A 20,561-nucleotide genomic window follows, 5' to 3' on the forward strand; every position below is an offset into this window, starting at 1 on the left:
CAGCACTGCTACTATTCAAGTAATAGGAGTGGCACAGCAGCGCCATCCTCTGTAAAGTGGTGTTTCTGGGTTTTTCAGCGCCGCTCCTATTACTTGAATAGTAGCGTTGAGGCATCCTATCCACAAGCAGCATCTGGCACCAGGAAGCTGCTAGTACAGCTGATCTGTGTGGGGTTCGGGTGTCGAACCCTGTCAGATTATATACTGACATTCTGATGAGCCGTTCTGTAGATAGATTATATACTGACATGCCGATGAGTTGTCCTGTAGATAGGTTATCAGTATAAAAGAATCAATTTGGGGCAAGAAAACCCTTTAGTTGATGTGATGTTTATTAGGTTAGAAGTCTGTGTAGTGCTTGGCTATTGTCTTTGATTCACTATGCAATGTAGTGGAGGTTGTCACAGTGTGGAGGTCGTGTACTATCTGGTCCCTGTATAGAGGTGTTGTTGGTCTATACATGATGTGTATTGTTTGGTAATTGTCTGTATAGTGGTAATAATTCTTCCCAGTATAGCGGTACATATATAGCAGTTTCACAACTATATATATCTTTACAATTTTTTTTGTATTCCTGATCTTTTGAGACTATATCAATGCCGCTGGAAGTGCAGCCCTGACTACTGAAATGACTGAATATGATGGTGTTGGTATGTCAGGATATGGGGGCCTCGCTTTTAGTTTTTCCCAGGGCCCCACTTTGTCTAAAACCGGCCCTGGGGCCCGGTTTTGGCCCGCCACCGTGTGCCAGCCCCCTGGCGCCCGCAGCAGTCATTGTGCCCAGTGAGCAGCGCCGAGCTCCAGCTCCTCGCACAGGCGCAGTACTACCCGTATTGAAGCCGGCGAGCGGGTAGTACTGCACCCGTGCGAGGAGCTGGAGCTCGGCGCTGCTCACTGGGCACAATGACTGCTGCAGGCGCCAGGGGACATTATTTATAGGTACAGGGGGCAATGTCGCAAAATAAAGTAGTTTTAAAATGGTGTGTGTGTGTGGGGGGGGGGGGCAGACACTTAGACTGTATGGGGCCCCAAAATTCCTGATGGCGGCCCTGGACTGGTGCTCCCTCATTGCTATGGAGCTAAGTGCTCTGCTGGAGATTATAGTTAAAGCAGTCCAATAGAAGTGAATGGAGCTCTCGTCAAGCATGCAGGTGCACTGGCACTCCTTTCACAAAGACTCCTTATGAGGACTTTAGGTTTGTACAATTTCTGCTAATGAGAATAATTTTAAGACATTTACATGGATGATTGTCAAAGGCTTGAGTGTTTACTAGTCTCTCTTACCTTCCTCTGTAGATATCCTGTGGTATAAATGATTACCGGGCCACTCAAAGATTGATGTTGTGCTGTTCACAAATAGCTTGCAGTAACCAAAAATGAGACATGCAATATCCTTTGCACTATTTGATTCCAGCAAAAGGGACAAAGGCTATATAAATGAAAAACAGTGTCTATAAATAAATACTACAACAATGCAAACAACGCATAATAGAGAAAAAAGAAATTATGATATATATTATTAAAACAAAGCAGGGTAGTCCAGAATCAATTGGAGACTGGCAGATGGCACTCAAGGGCATAGCTAAAGGAACCTAAAAGATGACTTACCAGAATGTCTTACATATGTAATCTACTAAATACTTGTATTCTTCATAAACAATTCTGGAGCATCTTGTAACTCTACATTGCACCGTTCCTCTGCTTGCTACCAGCTGATGTTGTGCTCCTATATACTGTCGCACTCTCTGATCAGTACTGACAGAGCTAGACTTTATAGCATCACACCCCACTGACAAACAGAATGGTAACACCCAGGTGGTCAATGTATTCAGAAATTCCTAGTAGGAATAACAGAGGAATGGCACAGGTCTAAAAATTATGCTCCAGAATTGTCATTTCATAGATAATACAAGTATTTACTAAAACAGAAATGTCAGGAGTAATGGGAGTGACTGATATGAAAATAAGTCTCTAATGATTTGAGGCGGGGTCTGATTTACCAGCTATGACACAGGCAGAGACTGAAAACCTCCATCACAGCTAAAGGGGTGACTTTGGACACCAATTTTAGAGGAAAGTTAGCGCAATTGTGGCTAACTTTAGGCAAATTTGGGAAATCAGGCCTGCTCCCAATGCACTTTAGGCTGGTTTGCATATTCATATAAAGATGATTATCACTGCAATTGCTTATTCAGTTTGCTATCATGAAGGTATGTTTCAACATCTATTAAAGGCTCCTGCATAAAATTATTATTGGTTTGGAGGCATTTTAGAGCTGACAGACTCTCCTTAAAGGGGTATTCCCATGTACATAACTATTTTTATATTTGTACATCATTAAAATTTAAACATTTTTGCAAATATAAGCAATTAAACATTTTGCCGGGTTTTAAAGATTTTCTCTAAATATCTTGTGGTCACAAGTTGTTGTCTTGATCGGTTGCCAGTGGATACGACCATGAATGCAGGATCTTTCTAAGGTCTTATTGTGGCCAGGATATCTTCTGATACATGTAGTGTCTCTGCCTGATAACTCAGCTACAATAATGTAACCATGGCTGGGTTCCTGACAAGTCCCAGACCATAGAAAGTTTCTGCATTTGTGGTCTTATCCATTGGCAACCAATCAAGATAGCAGACTGTCACCATGAAGATGATTAGAGAAAATCTTTAAAACTCTGCATAATTTTTAACTACTTATATTTGCAAAAATGTTTAATTTTTAACTTTCTACAAATATAGATATGATTATCTACATGGGAATACCCCTTTAAGTCACCTTTAACACGTAAGTAAACTTTTGGACAATTTTTGTTTTTCAGACAGTATTAAAGTTATTAAAACATTTTGTAAAATACTTTATTTTTATACTGTATTACTGTATTTTTTTTAATATAATAATATTTTATATAATATTGTATATAATAATATTTAATAATACTGTATTTTTTTCACTCTTTCCCTTGCTTTTCTATTGAGAACTATTTCCGCTTCTCACTGAACGTTACTGTGTTTGGAGTAGGGGCTTTTTAAGATGTAGAGAAAATGAGGATAGGCGTAATTTCAAACAGTCATGTCTGAAGGGTTATAAAACGTCCAAACTTACTTTTGGTGTCATATGATACCAAGGCTGCAGTGCTATCTATATTATTTCCAGAGATATCACTGGTTGAAAACAGAGTCAGGATTGGAGTATTTATTTCATATGTATTATGCAGCTGCTTATAAATATCCCAATCCCGACTGTGTTTTCAACCAGTGACCTCTCTGGAAACAATGAAGATAGCACTGCAGCCTTAGCGTCATATGAAAGAAGAGGATCTGAAGTGACCCTCTCCTATTCTCATTTTCTCTACATTTTACACAGTCCCATAATCCACACCTGTACTCCATTCACAGTATCATTCAGTGAGAGGCAGGAACAGATCTCACTACAGAAGCAAGGGAAAGAGTGAAATAATGCAGGATATCAGAAAGGATCTAAAATCTGTTAATAAAGTATATTACAAACAGTATTAATGACAAAAATACTGCCAGAAAATCAAAAGTTGTCCAAAAGTTTAGTTACGCTTTAAGGCTTCAGCTTTTAATGGCTTCCTTGGAAAATTATTCGGTGGATTTCCCATAAGTGACTACGATGGGAAACCTTTAAATGTACTTACCTTGACATCCTGCAGGTAAACCTTCACCATGCTTACTTTTTCTGACTCTGCAGTAAGCTCTATTTTGCTGATGTTGGAGAATTCTGCCAGGGTTATCATGATGTTCAGTTTGTTGTTAATAATCTGGCTTATACCATATTTGGCTCCAACAAGAAGAGTGACATATGATTCTCTGTCCTGTAGCTGAAGCAAGAATAGGGTCAACTATTGAAAAATAACTAAGTACAGTAACAACCAAGTACAATAGTCACATATGATAAAGGATATGGACAGCAGCATTTTCAACATACAGATATTCTTACCTACAGTATGTCTGTGATCTCTCTTAAATTTATGACATCATGTGAGTTGATATGGCCACAGATACAAGATAACTGTAGGCCAACTGTTATAAACCCCTGATTCTCTCATTATCTTGGACATTTGGCTCAGCTGAACACATATGTTATTTCAATGGTGCAAAAAAAAAAAAAACCCACAATGCTTTTGGATATTTGTTTCCGTAACAGATTCTCTCAAAAAAGTCTCTGCCAAGACTCATACACATCACACAGTTTATGAATATTGTCACATAGAAGACTCAGTAGTACCTAGTATTAGCATTATATATTATCACTTACTTTTTTGAGATTTTTTAACGTTTTACATATTTAAATTGTTGTTAAAAGGAAGTGCAATGCAACTAAAAACCAACAGGTGGGTGTTACATGTATCACATGGTTTAGAAATGGCAATATCATGTATTTAACCCAGACAAAGAAACAATGGCTAATAGAGGGTGTCCCACTCGGGAGTACAACTTTAAAAATGTGAATTACTCGCAAACGCATGAACGTAAAGGTGAGCTGTAAGAACTGAACATACCTGTATTTAGTGGAAAAAAGTCCACATTACAAAAGGTAGAAAAGAGCAAAATCGACTCCACACAGGAAAGACATTCAACGTGTTCAAACCCGTTTCATTACCCAGTATTATTCCCAGTGGGATGAAATGTCCAGAATGTTTGCCATAATTGGCCAATTCTACAGGGGGACCCAGTCCTTATGAAATACATTCCATTTTCTCCCAGTATTGTCTCAAGAAGAGCAAAAAATCTAAAGGACATCTTAGTCCATCGCCATTATGAAGTAAAACGACCCAACATCTTTGGAGCAGGTATGCCTAAACCCGGTTGCTCTCCTTGTGGCCATTGCGTGGCATGTACAAACATAATGAAGGCCACCAATTTCTCAAATGCAAAGGGGGACAAAACATTTTTGATAAAAAATCGGATTAATTGCAACACGAAATATGTTGTGTATTATGTGACATGTCCCTGCAGCAAGATCTATGTGGGCCTCACTTCAAGGGAATTGAAGTTAAGAGTCAGAGAACATGTCAGGGACATCCTGGGGACTACCAGCTCCGATCTGGTGTTTGATAGATCAAAACCAGTAGCCAGACATTTCGCCACCCATCACAACAGTGACCCTTCACTTTTTCAGGTACGGGGTATACACTGCATTCAACCCAGTGTGAGAGGTGGTGATCTTAAAAAACGTCTGGCCCAAATGGAGTCCAGATGGATATGGACTCTGGGAACTCTTGCCCCCTCTTGGGCCTGGGCAGAGCCGACTGCGCATGTCCGCTTGTAGTGCGGGCATGTGCAGTCGGCTCTGCCCAGGCCCGATGCCTGGCAGAGTGAATTCAGAGCTGGAAGATGCCGCGGGGACGCTGCACAGAGAAGACTTCTCAGAGGATCCAGCCCGACCCTCACTCGTGGACTTGGTAAGTATAATTTGATCGAACGTTGCCTACCCCTGAAACGAGCATTTTCCCCCCATAGACTATAATAGGGTTCGATATTCGATTCGAGTAGTCGAATATTGAGGGGCTACTCGAAACGAATATCGAACCTCGAACATTTTACTGTTCGCTCATCTCTAGTTGTAATATCATTAATTTTCGAGGGATGACCTCTGAATGGTGGCTGTGATACTACATGTCTTTCATATGGTTGTGTTTATTCTCCTCACTGTGCCTTGGTGTTTTTAATCTTCATTAGTGTTATGCCCTTTAGCTGCCTGGCTGGAATATACTTGTCTTCCCAGACAACACCCTTCACTCTCTCACAGTATGTATATTCATACATACCATTAGTGTGGCATTGAATATCTTTCCTCCATAGGTCTTCAAGTCTCCAAGAATCTTTAAATATTGTAATCGAATCTGAGCTGCAGATATCGGCTGCTAAGACAGAATAAAATTGAGAATGGTTAGAGTGCTGTCTTATGCTGCAAGGTAAGTCAACCTTGGTGTGTTTGCCTTGTAGATCAGAACCATGGCATTCTAAAAAGTAGTGTAGCTATAAGGGATTACAGAAATTGAGAAGAACCAAATATCCATATGCCACATAAAATGGCATCAGAACTATGAAGGAATTGTACTGAGATATAGTGAGAACTATTACATGGAAATAAAAAAACCCAAAACCATAGCCTTCATATGGATCCTACCTGATGTAAAGTCATTGCACATATGAGGGTTGGTGGTGGCAACTGGTAAAGATTGTGTCCTGCTGCTCATGAGCCTCAAGCTACACCACTTAAATATAATATATACCCAGGTATAACACAAGACAAACATTCCTGCTCACCTTTTGTCTTGGTTCAAGAATACATTGGTTCCTCTTCATATGAAAGCTGATTGCTTTCTTTATATCCTTCCCTCTCATGTTCCGAAGCAAGGTTGGAGATAAAAAGTTATCTATTCCCCAGTCTTTTCTAGTGAAAAAAAAACATATATCTGAACATTAAAAATATACAAATTTTGCTTGTGAAATAAATAATCAATGGATTATTTATAGAGAACCTTTTGCAACCTCCATAAAATCCATCTCTTAGCCACCCCACTGATTCCAGTGCAGTTGGAATTTTTTCTCTAGCTCCCACCATTGCCATACAATCAATGCTGTTAGTTTTGGTACCTCGTATATTTAGCCTCTGTACACTCAGGTTGTCAGTGTCAGTATCAGGCTGGCAGATGGGTGTGATTCAAAGCTCCATCCAGAGGAGGACAGTTTAAGAGCTCAGAATCACACCCTTGCCTGCTCCAGTCTAACACCACCCACATGACAGTAAATAGCATATGAGACACCAAAACTAACTACACCTATTTCATGGGACTAGTTGGAGCTAAAGAAAAAATTCCAACTGTACCAGAATCAGTAGCACAACCCTTTACAATTTTTTTTTCAAAACTGATACGTGACCTTATCTTATATAGTAATAATTCTGTAACACTTTAACTTACCCAAGAAAATATCCTAAACCCACACACACATATTCAGGCTCAGTATTCCTGCATTACGATCCATCCATCATAAGGATCACCATACTCTATTATAACCCATCAGTCCTACATCTCAGTGTTCTTGCATTACATCCCTTCCCACACACACATACAGCTTACTGTTCATTTATCACACTCCCCCCCAAACCCATCCCTGTCCATTTATTACACACTCCTTCCCCACAGCTCTATGTCCATTTACAACTGAAAGGTACATTATAGTCATACATATGTATACAATAGTGATGACCTCATATGTGTAAGTACTAGTTTATAGTTATGGGCGTTTTGACTAGATAAGCTTATGTATGAAAAGGATTGACTGACAATTCAAATCTGTCTTACTTACTCAATATATTTGAATGTTATCTTCTGTGGTTGCCCACAAGAATGAATACGTTCCTGAATGTGCAAAGCAGCCAAGCGTAATGCAACACTGCACTTCATCTCCACTGCAAATCTCTCCTGAAGTACATCACTGCAGCTCTATGGTGGTCGAACAATAACAGGACAGGTAATTGGGAGAAAAGTAAATATTACATATTCATAGATGAAGGAGTGATGTAGTGCATGTATAGCATAGGCTAGTTTTTATTTTTGTATTTATTATTTATTTTGCTTACTTATGTAGCGCCATCATATTCTTCAGCACTTGTACAGAGATATTGTCAACACTTTATAGGACTCACAATCTCAATTCCCTATCAGTATGTCTTAGGAGTGTGGCAGGAAACTGGAGTACCTGGAGGAATCCCATACAAACACGGGAAGAACATACAAACTCTTTGTACATGTTATCTTTGGCTGGATTCAAACCCAGGACTCCAAGGTATAAAACAAGTAGGTCACTGCATGAATATTCAGGTAGAATTCATATACAGTATATTCAGCTCAGTGAAGGGTTATTTTCCTTGTCACTAGATATAAAGTCCACTTTATGGACATGTTGCCTACAGTCATGACAAATATATATGGAAGCAAAATGTCTACAACTTCTCCAAAAAAAAAGAATGTTAGATTAAAAATAAAGGGGAGAGTAAGTAAATGCAGGATTTCTTGGCAGAGGAGTCAAAAACAGACTGTGTAGGTTGTGCTTTGCGGAATATCCTAAATATTGCAGTATTTCTACAGTCTACTGCACTTTCCTATACAGTAAATGCACAGCAAAGGTCAAGTGTACACTCTTTGGGTTCCAGCATGTGAACTGGGGCCTATAGATAGGTTTGAAGTGTGTACTTTATATACCATGAATATAAATAAGATATGAACATACCCTTTATAGTAATATGGTTCAAAATAGCAAATACTCACCTGTAAGTAGAGATACTCAAAGGCAACTGTATCCTCCTGCAGAAGGTCTAGAGGATCTTTCGGTACAAAGCAAACTCTGAAGAGACATCTATAGTCATGAGATTCTTTCTTCTGCACCACCTACAAAGCATACATGTCATTATATTAGAGAGGTTTTCCACAAGTGGATGGGATTCCTGTGGATAGGTGACACGTCTAATTGTTGGGGGTCCTGTATGCTGGATTGCTAAAATGGGATTTGAAAGTCCCAATTCTCTCACAGGACACAACTGCAGTTTGTTTTTGAAGTGAAGAGGATCTTGAATAGAGTGCAATATGTGCCCTGTCACTCCAGTGAGTGTGAATGGGGGGCTAACAGTAGCAGTTGGGTACTCTACAGCAGTGGCTAGGGATAGGAGTGATAGTAGTAGGGTCCCCAGGGATTAGATTTTTATGACCTGTACTGTGAATAGGTGATAAATGTTATTTCTGAAAAAATCCTTATAATAATCTAAAGTAGAGATGAGCGAACACTAAAATGTTCGAGGTTCGAAATTCGATTCGAACAGCCGCTCAATGTTCGCGTGTTCGAACGGGTTTCGAACCCCATTATAGTCTATGGGGAACAGATACTCGTTAAGGGGGAAACCCAAATCCGTGTCTGGAGGGTCACCAAGTCCACTAAGACAACCCAGGAAATGATGCCAACACCTCTGGAATGACACTGGGACAGCAGGGGAAGCATGTCTGGGGGCATCTAACACACCAAAGACCCTCTATTACCCCAACATCACAGCCTAACAACTACACACTTTACACACTCAATACCACCTCTCTGACAGTAGGAAAACACCTTGAAACATGTGTATTTGGCACTTGCAGTGAGGAGAGCTTGTCACCAGCAGTGAATTTGGCCCTTGTAGTAAGTTGAGGTTGGCACCAACATTTGTTTTGAAAATCAGGGTGGATTGAGCCTCTAACCAGCAGAGTTTGGGCAAATTCATGGTGGAGGGAGCCTCTAAAAACCCCAGTTTGGACCAATTCATGGTGGAGGGAGCCTCTAAAAACCCCAGTTTGGACCAATTCATGGTGGAGGGAGCCTCTAAAAACCCCAGTTTGGACCAATTCATGGTGGAGGGAGCCTCTAAACAGCCCAGTTTGGGCAAATTCATGGTGGAGGGAGCCTCTAAAAACCCCCAGTTTGGACCAATTCATGGTGGAGGGAGCCTCTAAAAACCCCAGTTTGGACCAATTCATGGTGGAGGGAGCCTCTAAACAGCTCAGTTTGGGCAAATTCATGGTGGAGGGAGCCTCTAAAAACCCCAGTTTGGACCAATTCATGGTGGAGGGAGCCTCTAAAAACCCCAGTTTGGACCAATTCATGGTGGAGGGAGCCTCTAAAAACCCCAGTTTGGACCAATTCATGGTGGAGGGAGCCTCTAAACAGCCCAGTTTGGGCAAATTCATGGTGGAGGGAGCCTCTAAAAACCCCCAGTTTGGACCAATTCATGGTGGAGGGAGCCTCTAAAAACCCCAGTTTGGACCAATTCATGGTGGAGGGAGCCTCTAAACAGCCCAGTTTGGGCAAATTCATGGTGGAGGGAGCCTCTAAAAACCCCCAGTTTGGACCAATTCATGGTGGAGGGAGCCTCTAAAAACCCCAGTTTGGACCAATTCATGGTGGAGGGAGCCTCTAAACAGCCCAGTTTGGGCAAATTCATGGTGGAGGGAGCCTCTAAACAGCCCAGTTTGGGCAAATTCATGGTGGAGGGAGCCTCTAAAACCCCCCAGTTTGGACCAATTCATGGTGGAGGGAGCCTCTAAAAACCCCAGTTTGGACCAATTCATGGTGGAGGGAGCCTCTAAACAGCCCAGTTTGGGCAAATTCATGGTGGAGGGAGCCTCTAAAAACCCCAGTTTGGACCAATTCATGGTGGAGGGAGCCTCTAAAAACCCCAGTTTGGACCAATTCATGGTGGAGGGAGCCTCTAAACAGCCCAGTTTGGACCAATTCATGGTGGAGGGAGCCTCTAAAAACCCCAGTTTGGACCAATTCATGGTGGAGGGAGCCTCTAAACAGCCCAGTTTGGACCAATTCATGGTGGAGGGAGCCTCTAAAAACCCCAGTTTGGACCAATTCATGGTGGAGGGAGCCTCTAAAAACCCCAGTTTGGACCAATTCATGGTGGAGGGAGCCTCTAAACAGCCCAGTTTGGGCAAATTCATGGTGGAGGGAGCCTCTAAAAACCCCCAGTTTGGACCAATTCAATGGTGGAGGGAGCCTCTAAAAACCCCAGTTTGGACCAATTCATGGTGGAGGGAGCCTCTAAAAACCCCAGTTTGGACCAATTCATGGTGGAGGGAGCCTCTAAAAACCCCAGTTTGGACCAATTCATGATGGAGGGAGCCTCTAAACAGCCCAGTTTGGACCAATTCATGGTGGAGAGAGCCTCTAAAAACCCCAGTTTGGACCAATTCATGGTGGAGGGAGCCTCTAAACAGGCCAGTTTGGGCAAATTCATGGTGGAGGGAGCCTCTAAACAGGCCAGTTTGGGCAAATTCATGGTGGAGGGAGCCTCTAACCAGCCCAGTTTGGACCAATTCATGGTGGAGGGAGCCTCTAAAAACCCCAGTTTGGACCAATTCATGGTGGAGGGAGCCTCTAAACAGCCCAGTTTGGACCAATTCATGGTGGAGGGAGCCTCTAAAAACCCCAGTTTGGACCAATTCATGGTGGAGGGAGCCGCTAAACAGCCCAGTTTGGACCAATTCATGGTGGAGGGAGCCTCTAACCAGCAGAGTTGGTGGAAATCAGGGTGGAGGGAGCCTCTAACCAGCAGAGTTGTGGGAAAGCAGGGTGGAGGGAGCCTCTAACCAGCAGAGTTGGGGGAAATCAGGGTGGAGGGAGCCTAGTATTAGCAGAATTGTGCAACGCTTATGGTGGATGAGTATGAGGATGCGGAGGAATTGGAGAGGTTGAGTACAGACATGGAGTTTCATGTTGGGGTGCTTTACACAGGTGGGCCCAAAAATGAAGGCTCTATCCAGTGGTGGTTCATTTTTATCAAAGTGAGCCGGTCGGCACTCTCAGCTGACAGACGGGTGCGCTTGTCAGTGATGATGCCACCGGCTGCACTGAACACCCTCTCAGATAGGACGCTGGCGGCAGGACAGGACAGCACCTCCAAGGCATATAGGGCAAGTTCAAGCCACAGGTCCAACTTCGACACCCAATACGTGTAGGGCGCAGAGGGGTCGGAGAGGACAGGGCTGTGGTCGGAAAGGTATTCCCGCAACATGCGCCTATATTTCTCACGCCTGGTGACACTAGGACCCTCCGTGGCGGCACTTTGGCGAGGGGGTGCCATCAAGGTGTCCCAGACCTTAGACAGTGTGCCCCTCGTTTGTGTGGACCGGTGAGAACTTGGTTGCCTACTGGAGGAACTGCCCTCCCTGCCGCCAACGTCACATGCTGGAAACATCTCCATCATATTCTGCACCAATTGCCTGTGGCAAGCATTGATGCGATTGGCCCTCCCCTCTACCGGAATAAAAGACGAGATGTTGTTTTTATACCGGGGGTCAAGGATAGCAAAGATCCAGTACTGGTTGTCCTCCATGATTTTGACAATACGCTTGTCGGTTGTAAAGCACCCCAACATGAACTCAGCCATGTCTGCCACAGTGTTAGTTGGCATGACTCCTCTGGCCCCACCGGAAAGTTCAATCTCCATTTCCTCCTCATCCTCCATGTCTACCCATCCGCGCTGCAACAATGGGACGATTCGAAGTTGCCCGGAAGCCTCCTGTATCACCATCACATCATCGGACAACTCTTCTTCCTCCTCCTCCTCCTCCTCCTCCTCCTCCATTAAACGCAGTGAAGCGGACAGATGTGTGGACCTACTCTCCAGCTGTGACGGATCGGATGCTATCCCTAACTCCTCTGTGTGATCTGAGTTATCCCTGATGTCAATCAGGGATTCTCTCAGAACACACAAGAGCGGGATTGTAAGGCTCACCATCGCATCCTCAGAGCTCACCCTCCTTGTGGACTCCTCAAACACCCGTAGGATGTCACAAAGGTCTCTCATCCATGGCCACTCATGGATGAGAAACTGAGGCAGCTGACTTTGTGGCACCCTAGGGTTTTGTAGCTGGTATTCCATCAAAGGTCTCTGCTGCTCAACCACTCTATTCAACATCTGAAACGTTGAGTTCCAGCGTGTGGGGACGTCGCACAAAAGCCGGTGTTGTGGCACATGCAGGCGTTGCTGGAGAGATTTTAAGCTAGCAGCGGCTACTGTCGACTTGCGAAAGTGGGCGCACATGCGCCGCACTTTCACCAGTAGCTCTGGAACATTGGGGTAGCTCTTTAGGAAACGTTGCACCACTAGGTTGAAGACGTGGGCCAGGCATGGAACATGTTGGAGTCCGGCAAGCTCCAGAGCTGCTACCAGGTTCCGGCCGTTATCACAAACGACCATGCCTGGGCCCAGGTGCAGCGGCTCAAACCATATTGCCGTCTCATCGAGGAGGGCATCCCTCACCTCGGAGGCAGTGTGCTGTCTGTCCCCCAAGCTGATCAGCTTCAGCACAGCCTGCTGACGTCTACCAACGCCAGTGCTGCAACGTTTCCAACTCGTAGCTGGGGTCAATCTAACAGCGGAGGAGGAGGCGGTGGCGGAGGAGGAGGCGGTAGAGGAGGAGGAGGAGGGGGGTGTTCTTCTCGTGTCCCTGCCAGGAATGTTAGGCGGGGAGACGAGGTACACCGGGCCAGTTTGGGAAGCAGTCCCAGCCTCAACTACATTCACCCAGAGTGCCGTCAGTGAAATGTAGCGTCCCTGTCCGCATGCACTTGTCCACGCGTCGGTGGTCAAGTGGACCTTTGTGCAAAGCGCGGAACTAAGGGCCCGCCTGATGTTGAGTGACACGTGCTGGTGCAAGGCGGGGACGGCACACCGGGAGAAGTAGTGACGGCTAGGGACGGCATAGCGAGGTGCCGCAGTTGCCATCAGGTCCAGGAAGGCGGGAGTTTCAACAAGCCGGAACGCCAACATCTCCTGGGCCAGCAGTTTAGCGATGTTGGCGTTCAAGGCTTGCGCGTGTGGGTGGTTAGCAGTGTATTTCTGCCGCCGCTCCAATGTCTGAGAGATGGTGGGTTGTTGTAAAGAAGCGCCTGATGGTGCCTTTGATGGTGCAGGAGAAGGAGATAAGACAGGAACAGGGGAGGATGAGGGAGAAGTCAACAAAGTGGCGGAGGCAGATGAAGTGGTGTCCTGGCTCGTCCTCTGGAGTGCATCGCCAGCACAGTCAGCAGTGGCAGTGGCAGAGGCAGTGGCAGTGGCGTGAACGGCAGGCGGCCTTTGTCCTGCCGTTGCTGCCTGCCACTGATTCCAGTGCTTGGATTCCAAATGACGGCGCATTGAAGTGGTGGACAGGTTGCTCTTCTCAGAGCCCCTAATCAATTTCGAGAGGCAAATTGTGCAGACAACACTATATCTGTCCTCGGCGCATTCCTTGAAAAAACTCCACACCTTCGAGAAACGTGCCCTCGAGGTGGGAGTTTTTCGGGGCTGGGTACAAACTGGAACATCTTGGGAGATTCCGGGTGTGGCCTGGCTTCGCCTAAGCTGCTGACCTCTGCCTCTGCCTCTAGCTACCCTTTTTGGTGCTGCACTTGCCTCAACATCCACACTACTTTCCCCGCTTGACATCCCCCCTGTCCAGGTCGGGTCAGTGTCCTCATCATCCACCACTTCCTCTTCCAACTCCTGTCTCATCTCCTCCTCCCGCACAATGCGCCGGTCAACTGGATGCCCTGACGGCAACTGCGTCACATCATCGTCGATGAGGGTGGGTTGCTGGTCATCCACCACCAAATCGAACGGAGATGGAGGAGACTCTAGTGTTTGAGCATCTGGACACAGATGCTCCTCTGTTAGGTTCGTGGAATCGTGACGTGGAGAGGCAGGTTGAGGGACAATGAAAGGAGCGGAGAACAGCTCTGGGGAGCAGGGACAGTTGGGGTTATTGTTCTGTGAAGCTTGGGAATTTTGGGAGGAAGGAGGACAAGACTGTTGGGTAATAGGAGGAGAGGAGGCAGAGTCTGACTGGCTGCTGGACAATGTGCTGTAAGCGTTCTCTGACAGCCATTGCAAGACCTGTTCCTGGTTCTCGGGCCTACTAAGGTTTGTACCCTGCAGTTTAGTTAATGTGGCAAGCAACCCTGGCACTGTGGAGTGGCGCAATGCTTGCTGCCCCACAGGAGTAGGCACGGGACGCCCTGTGGCTTCACTGCTACCTTGCTCCCCAGAACCATTCCCCCGACCTCGCCCACGGCCTCGTCCACGTCCCTTTCCGGGAGCCTTGCGCATTTTGAATTCCCAGTTAGAAATTGGCACTATATACCAGTAGCAAAAATTGTGGGTGCACGTAACCCCAATATATTCTTTGAATTCCCAGTCAGACAATGGCACTATATACCAGTAGTAAAAATTGTGGGTGCACGTAACCCCAATATATTCTTTGAATTCCCAGTCAGACAATGGCACTGTATACCAGTAGTAAAAATTGTGGGTGCACGTAACCCCAATATATTCTTTGAATTCCCAGTCAGACAATGGCACTATATACCAGTAGCAAGAAATGAGGGTATTTATAACCCCAATATATTCTTTGAATTCCCAGTCAGACAATGGCACTGTATACCAGTAGTAAAAATTGTGGGTGCACGTAACCCCAATATATTCTTTGAATTACGAGTCAGAAACTGGCACTATATGGCAGTAGCAAGAAATGAGGGTATTTGTAACCCCAATATATTCTTTGAATTCCCAGTCAGAAACTGGCACTGTATACCAGTAGTAAAAATTGTGGGTGCACGTAACCCCAATATATTCTTTGAATTACCAGTCAGAAACTGGCACTATATGGCAGTAGCAAGAAATGAGGGTATTTGTAACCCCAATATATTCTTTGAATTCCCAGTCAGAAACTGGCACTGTATACCAGTAGTAAAAATTGTGGGTGCACGTAACCCCAATATATTCTTTGAATTACCAGTCAGAAACTGGCACTATATGGCAGTAGCAAGAAATGAGGGTATTTGTAACCCCAATATATTCTTTGAATTCCCAGTCAGAAACTGGCACTGTATACCAGTAGTAAAAATTGTGGGTGCACGTAACCCCAATATATTCTTTGAATTCCCAGTCAGACAATGGCACTATATACCAGTAGCAAGAAATGAGGGTATTTATAACCCCAATATATTCTTTGAATTCCCAGTCAGACAATGGCACTGTATACCAGTAGCAAAAATTGTGGGTGCACGTAACCCCAATATATTCTTTGAATTCCCAGTCAGAAACTGGCACTATATGGCAGTAGCAAGAAATGAGGGTATTTATAACCCCAATATATTCTTTGAATTCCCAGTCAGACAATGGCACTGTATACCAGTAGTAAAAATTGTGGGTGCACGTAACCCCAATATATTCTTTGAATTACCAGTCAGAAACTGGCACTATATGGCAGTAGCAAGAAATGAGGGTATTTGTAACCCCAATATATTCTTTGAATTCCCAGTCAGACAATGGCACTGTATACCAGTAGTAAAAATTGTGGGTGCACGTAACCCCAATATATTCTTTGAATTCCCAGTCAGAAACTGGCACTATATGGCAGTAGCAAGAAATGAGGGTATTTATAACCCCAATATATTCTTTGAATTCCCAGTCAGACAATGGCACTGTATACCAGTAGTAAAAATTGTGGGTGCACGTAACCCCAATATATTCTTTGAATTCCCAGTCAGAAACTGGCACTATATGGCAGTAGCAAGAAATGAGGGTATTTGTAACCCCAATATATTCTTTGAATTCCCAGTCAGAAACTGGCACTGTATACCAGTAGTAAAAATTGTGGGTGCACGTAACCCCAATATATTCTTTGAATTCCCAGTCAGACAATGGCACTATATACCAGTAGCAAGAAATGAGGGTATTTATAACCCCAATATATTCTTTGAATTCCCAGTCAGACAATGGCACTGTATACCAGTAGTAAAAATTGTGGGTGCACGTAACCCCAATATATTCTTTGAATTCCCAGTCAGAAACTGGCACTATATGGCAGTAGCAAGAAATGAGGGTATTTATAACCCCAATATATTCTTTGAATTCCCAGTCAGACAATGGCACTGTATACCAGTAGTAAAAATTGTGGGTGCACGTAACCCCAATATATTCTTTGAATTACCAGTCAGAAACTGGCACTATATGGCAGTAGCAAGAAATGAGGGTATTTGTAACCCCAATATATTCTTTGAATTCCCAGTCAGAAACTGGCACTGTATACCAGTAGTAAAAATTGTGGGTGCACGTAACCCCAATATATTCTTTGAATTACCAGTCAGAAACTGGCACTATATGGCAGTAGCAAGAAATGAGGGTATTTGTAACCCCAATATATTCTTTGAATTCCCAGTCAGAAACTGGCACTGTATACCAGTAGTAAAAATTGTGGGTGCACGTAACCCCAATATATTCTTTGAATTCCCAGTCAGACAATGGCACTATATACCAGTAGCAAAAATTGTGGGTGTATATAGCCCCAATTCTATTGCTAGGGGACTTGCAGGGTATTTCTGAGGTGAAGGTGGGGGGGCACACCGTTGGAACGGTGATTTGGGGTGTATATATGGGGTATACGGGAATACACTGTCAGTGTGTTCCATTCAGGATCCTGGGAAAGCTGGGTTGCGGCGATTGAGCCCGTCAGTGCCACGTTACACTGACAAGCTTCTCCCTGGAATTGAAGTTATATGTAAGCCCAATATATTCTTTGAATTCCCAGTGAGACAATGGCACTATATGGCAGTAGCAAAAATAGTGGGTGTATATAGCCCCAATTCTATTGCTAGGGGACTTGCAGGGTATTTCTGGGGTGAAGGTGGGGGGGCACACCGTTGGAACGGGTATCGGGGGTATATATCGGGTATACGGGAATACACTGACAGTGTATTCCATTCAGGATCCTGGGAAAGCTGGGTTGCGGCGATTGAGCCCGTCAGTGCCACGTTACACTGACAAGCTTCTCCCTGGAATTTAGCTCTTACAAGAGCTGTTGTGGTTGTCTTCTCCTTCCTATCCTAGCCTGTCCCTGCCTACCCAGAATCTAAGCCCTAGCTAGCTGGACGGAAACCTCCGTCCTCGGTGAATTGCAAGCTCAGAATGACGCGAACCTGGGCGGCGCTGTTCTTTTAAATTAGAGGTCACATGTTTTCGGCAGCCAATGGGTTTTGCCTACTTTTCTCAACGTCACCGGTGTCGTAGTTCCTGTCCCACCTACCCTGCGCTGTTATTGGAGCAAAAAAGGCGCCAGGGAAGGTGGGAGGGGAATCGAGTAATGGCGCACTTTACCACGCGGTGTTCGATTCGATTCGAACATGCCGAACAGCCTAATATCCGATCGAACATGAGTTCGATAGAACACTGTTCGCTCATCTCTAATCTAAAGATTTCATTTCTTGATTTTGTATATTAAAAGTAAAACTTTGCCACCAGAGTTGGCGCTGCTAAATCACCAGCATATTGGTATGTATCTGCATTTCAGGGCCTCAAACTGCCAATAAGCCCGGTCATTTCGTGACTCATCTCCAGTGGCTTTGGTTGCATGTTCATTCCGCAGATAAAGCCTAGAACAGTACACCCCATAGAAAAGCAAGCTTTCTCAGGAAGGCCATCCCCAAATCTCTTATTTACGAAACAACATCAAAAATATCACAAAAAGGAAATCTCACGAGATCCTCCCATTACATCTCTCTACCTCTCCCCCTTTCCCATTTTTTCATTTCCTTTTTCCCCCTGTATTATATTTTTAAAACTACTTTTTATAAGGAATTTCACAAAACATTGAAATTTTGAGTAGAGATGAGCGAGTACTGTTCGGATCAGCCGATCCGAACAGCACGCGCGCATTGAAATGAATGGATGCACCTAGTGCTTCCGGTTTGACGGCAGCCGGCCGCTTAACCCCCCTCGTGCCAGCTGCGTGCATTGATTTCAATGCGTGCGTGCTGTACGGATCGGCTGATCCGAACAGTACTCGCTCAACTCTAATTTTGAGTCCACAGCCAGGAAACTCTCCAGATCTCAATCCCATTGAGAGCCCGTAGACCATCCTCAAAAAGCGGGTAGACAAACAAAAACTCAGAAATTGTGAGAAACTCAAAACTCTGATAATACAGGAATGGCCATCAGCAGGATTTGGCCCAGAAGCTGACACCCACCATACCAGAGCAAATTGCAGAAGTGTTGAACAATAAGGGTTAACATTGCAAATAATGTCTTAGTATAAAATTGATGCATTTGTCAATAAAAGTGCAAATATGTATCAAATGTGTATAATTGTACAGTATACCATAGAAATACTGACGCAGGCCCTGTGCACACGCCTAGTGTGTGCACAGGGGCCAAGTTTGCAACGGACGCACTAGGATGACACTCAGAGTGACATCAGAGTATCATCTGAGTGCATTTGCATCTATGGGAGCTTCTGGTCCGTTCTCTTCCAATGACATGGATGATTATAGAGAAGGACCATGCCATAGATGTGAATGCATAACAGAGTGTCATCCGAGTGTATCCCACTACAAACTTGCCCCCACATCTGAAGCAAACTTGTTTGTACGATCTAAAAACCCTGAAGCAGCAAACTTTGTGAAAACCAAAATTTGTGTCAGTCTCAAAACATTTGGCCACAACTGTATAGAGAAGCAGCACGGTGCAACATTTAAAGGGTAAACAGATTTTGTTTCCTTTGTGTGGGTTGTTTGGCGAACATTTTTGTCAGCATCGGACTGGCCCAGCAGAGGTCCAGATAATCCTCCACAGGCCAATAGAACCCTGCCGGGTAAGTTACCCCAGAGTTTAATACCGGTAGTAACACTGAAATGAAACCGGTCGATTCTCATGAATATTCGTCAAAACGAATTTCGAGGGGTTTGCCTGGGAGCAAATTATACTATGTGAGGCCACTGTTGAGCATTATACTGGGGGGAAGCATCTGGGGATCATATCATATTGTGTGGTATCACTATGGAGCATTATACTGGGAGGATACTGTGGGGAGTCTATTAAATTGAGAGGCTGCTGGGGAGTATATTATACTGTGTGGGGATGCTGTAGAGCATTATACTTTGGGGGGGGGGCATCTATTATACTGTGTGGGGCTGCTGGGGAGCATATTATACTTTGTGGAGACACTGGAGCATTATAGTGGGGAGCCACTGTGGGTAGCATATTATACTGTGGAGCATTATTCTGTGTGGGACCACTGTGGGGAGCCTATTATACTGTGTATGCCTACTGGGGGGCATATTAAACTGTGAGTGTCTACTGTGAAACATTATATTGTGGTAAGGGTGGGCTCTGGGCAGCATATTATACTGTGTGGTGTAGGCTATTAGATAGAAATAGACTTGACAGGCTGGTTAGAAGGGCTAGCTCTGTCCTGGGGAGACCCCTGAACCCAGTACAGGTGGTGGGTGACAGAAGGATACTGTCCGTGATGAGCTCCATGCTGGGGAACAACTCTCATCCCATTTATGAGACCATGACAGCACTGGACAGTACTGTCAGTGACTGACTGCTTCACCCTAAGTGTTTGAAGGAGCGTTATCGGAGATCCTTCCTCCCAACTGCAGTCAGGCTGCATAATCACTTTCAGGTTAAGCGGAGATCACTCCGCACAGAGAACTAAATGATTCTGAGTCTTTCTTTTTCTTTTTAGTTGCTATGGCTTCTAGAATCTTTTTTTCTATCTGCTATGAGCTTGTATGCGTTTTTTCTTAAAATATATTACTGTATTATCCATGCTGCTGTAACACACTGAATTTCCCCATGGTGCGACGATTAAAGAATTGTTTTATCTTATTAGCAAAAAGCAGTTGGGTGTGTTACCAAAGCAAGTTCCTCTGCTGGGCCCTAGGCCCTTCAGTCCTACACTGATTTTTGTTATGTACTTTATGTAACCTATGTTACTTCCTTTTAGTAGAAAACAGACTCTGCTCTCCATAAGTCATTGCTCTAACTGAGCAGTGCCAGGGAAAATCAGTACACAAACTGTGTAGAGTATGCACAGATGTAACAGTTGATAAGAGGTGGGGCTGCATCTTCAATTTTATATAATCTATAATAGTCATTCTGATATCATATCAATGCTGAGATTTTTAGCTTTGATGTGATATGTGAACCACTGTTTATATAAGATTCT

General features: G+C 44.3%; 1 protein-coding gene across 3 annotated transcripts in view; it reads right to left on the reverse strand.

The window, feature by feature from the left end:
- The window catches only part of FRMPD1 (FERM and PDZ domain containing 1), a 158,240-nt gene that overhangs the window by 9,088 nt on the left and 128,591 nt on the right, over positions 1 to 20,561 (reverse strand). For 2 of the 3 annotated variants that reach the window (XM_075280412.1, XM_075280414.1), the window contains 6 exons: positions 8,304 to 8,423; positions 7,342 to 7,478; positions 6,298 to 6,424; positions 5,796 to 5,891; positions 3,663 to 3,845; positions 1,285 to 1,429 (listed from right to left, as the gene is read on the reverse strand). In XM_075280412.1, the coding sequence (XP_075136513.1) occupies positions 1,285 to 1,429; positions 3,663 to 3,845; positions 5,796 to 5,891; positions 6,298 to 6,424; positions 7,342 to 7,478; positions 8,304 to 8,423 (808 nt within the window). The remainder of the gene's footprint in view (positions 1 to 1,284; positions 1,430 to 3,662; positions 3,846 to 5,795; positions 5,892 to 6,297; positions 6,425 to 7,341; positions 7,479 to 8,303; positions 8,424 to 20,561) is intronic. The other variant, XM_075280413.1, reaches the window with a different exon arrangement.

Source organism: Leptodactylus fuscus, chromosome 1 (genome assembly GCF_031893055.1).
Source record: "Leptodactylus fuscus isolate aLepFus1 chromosome 1, aLepFus1.hap2, whole genome shotgun sequence".
Classification (NCBI taxonomy): domain Eukaryota; kingdom Metazoa; phylum Chordata; class Amphibia; order Anura; family Leptodactylidae; genus Leptodactylus; species Leptodactylus fuscus.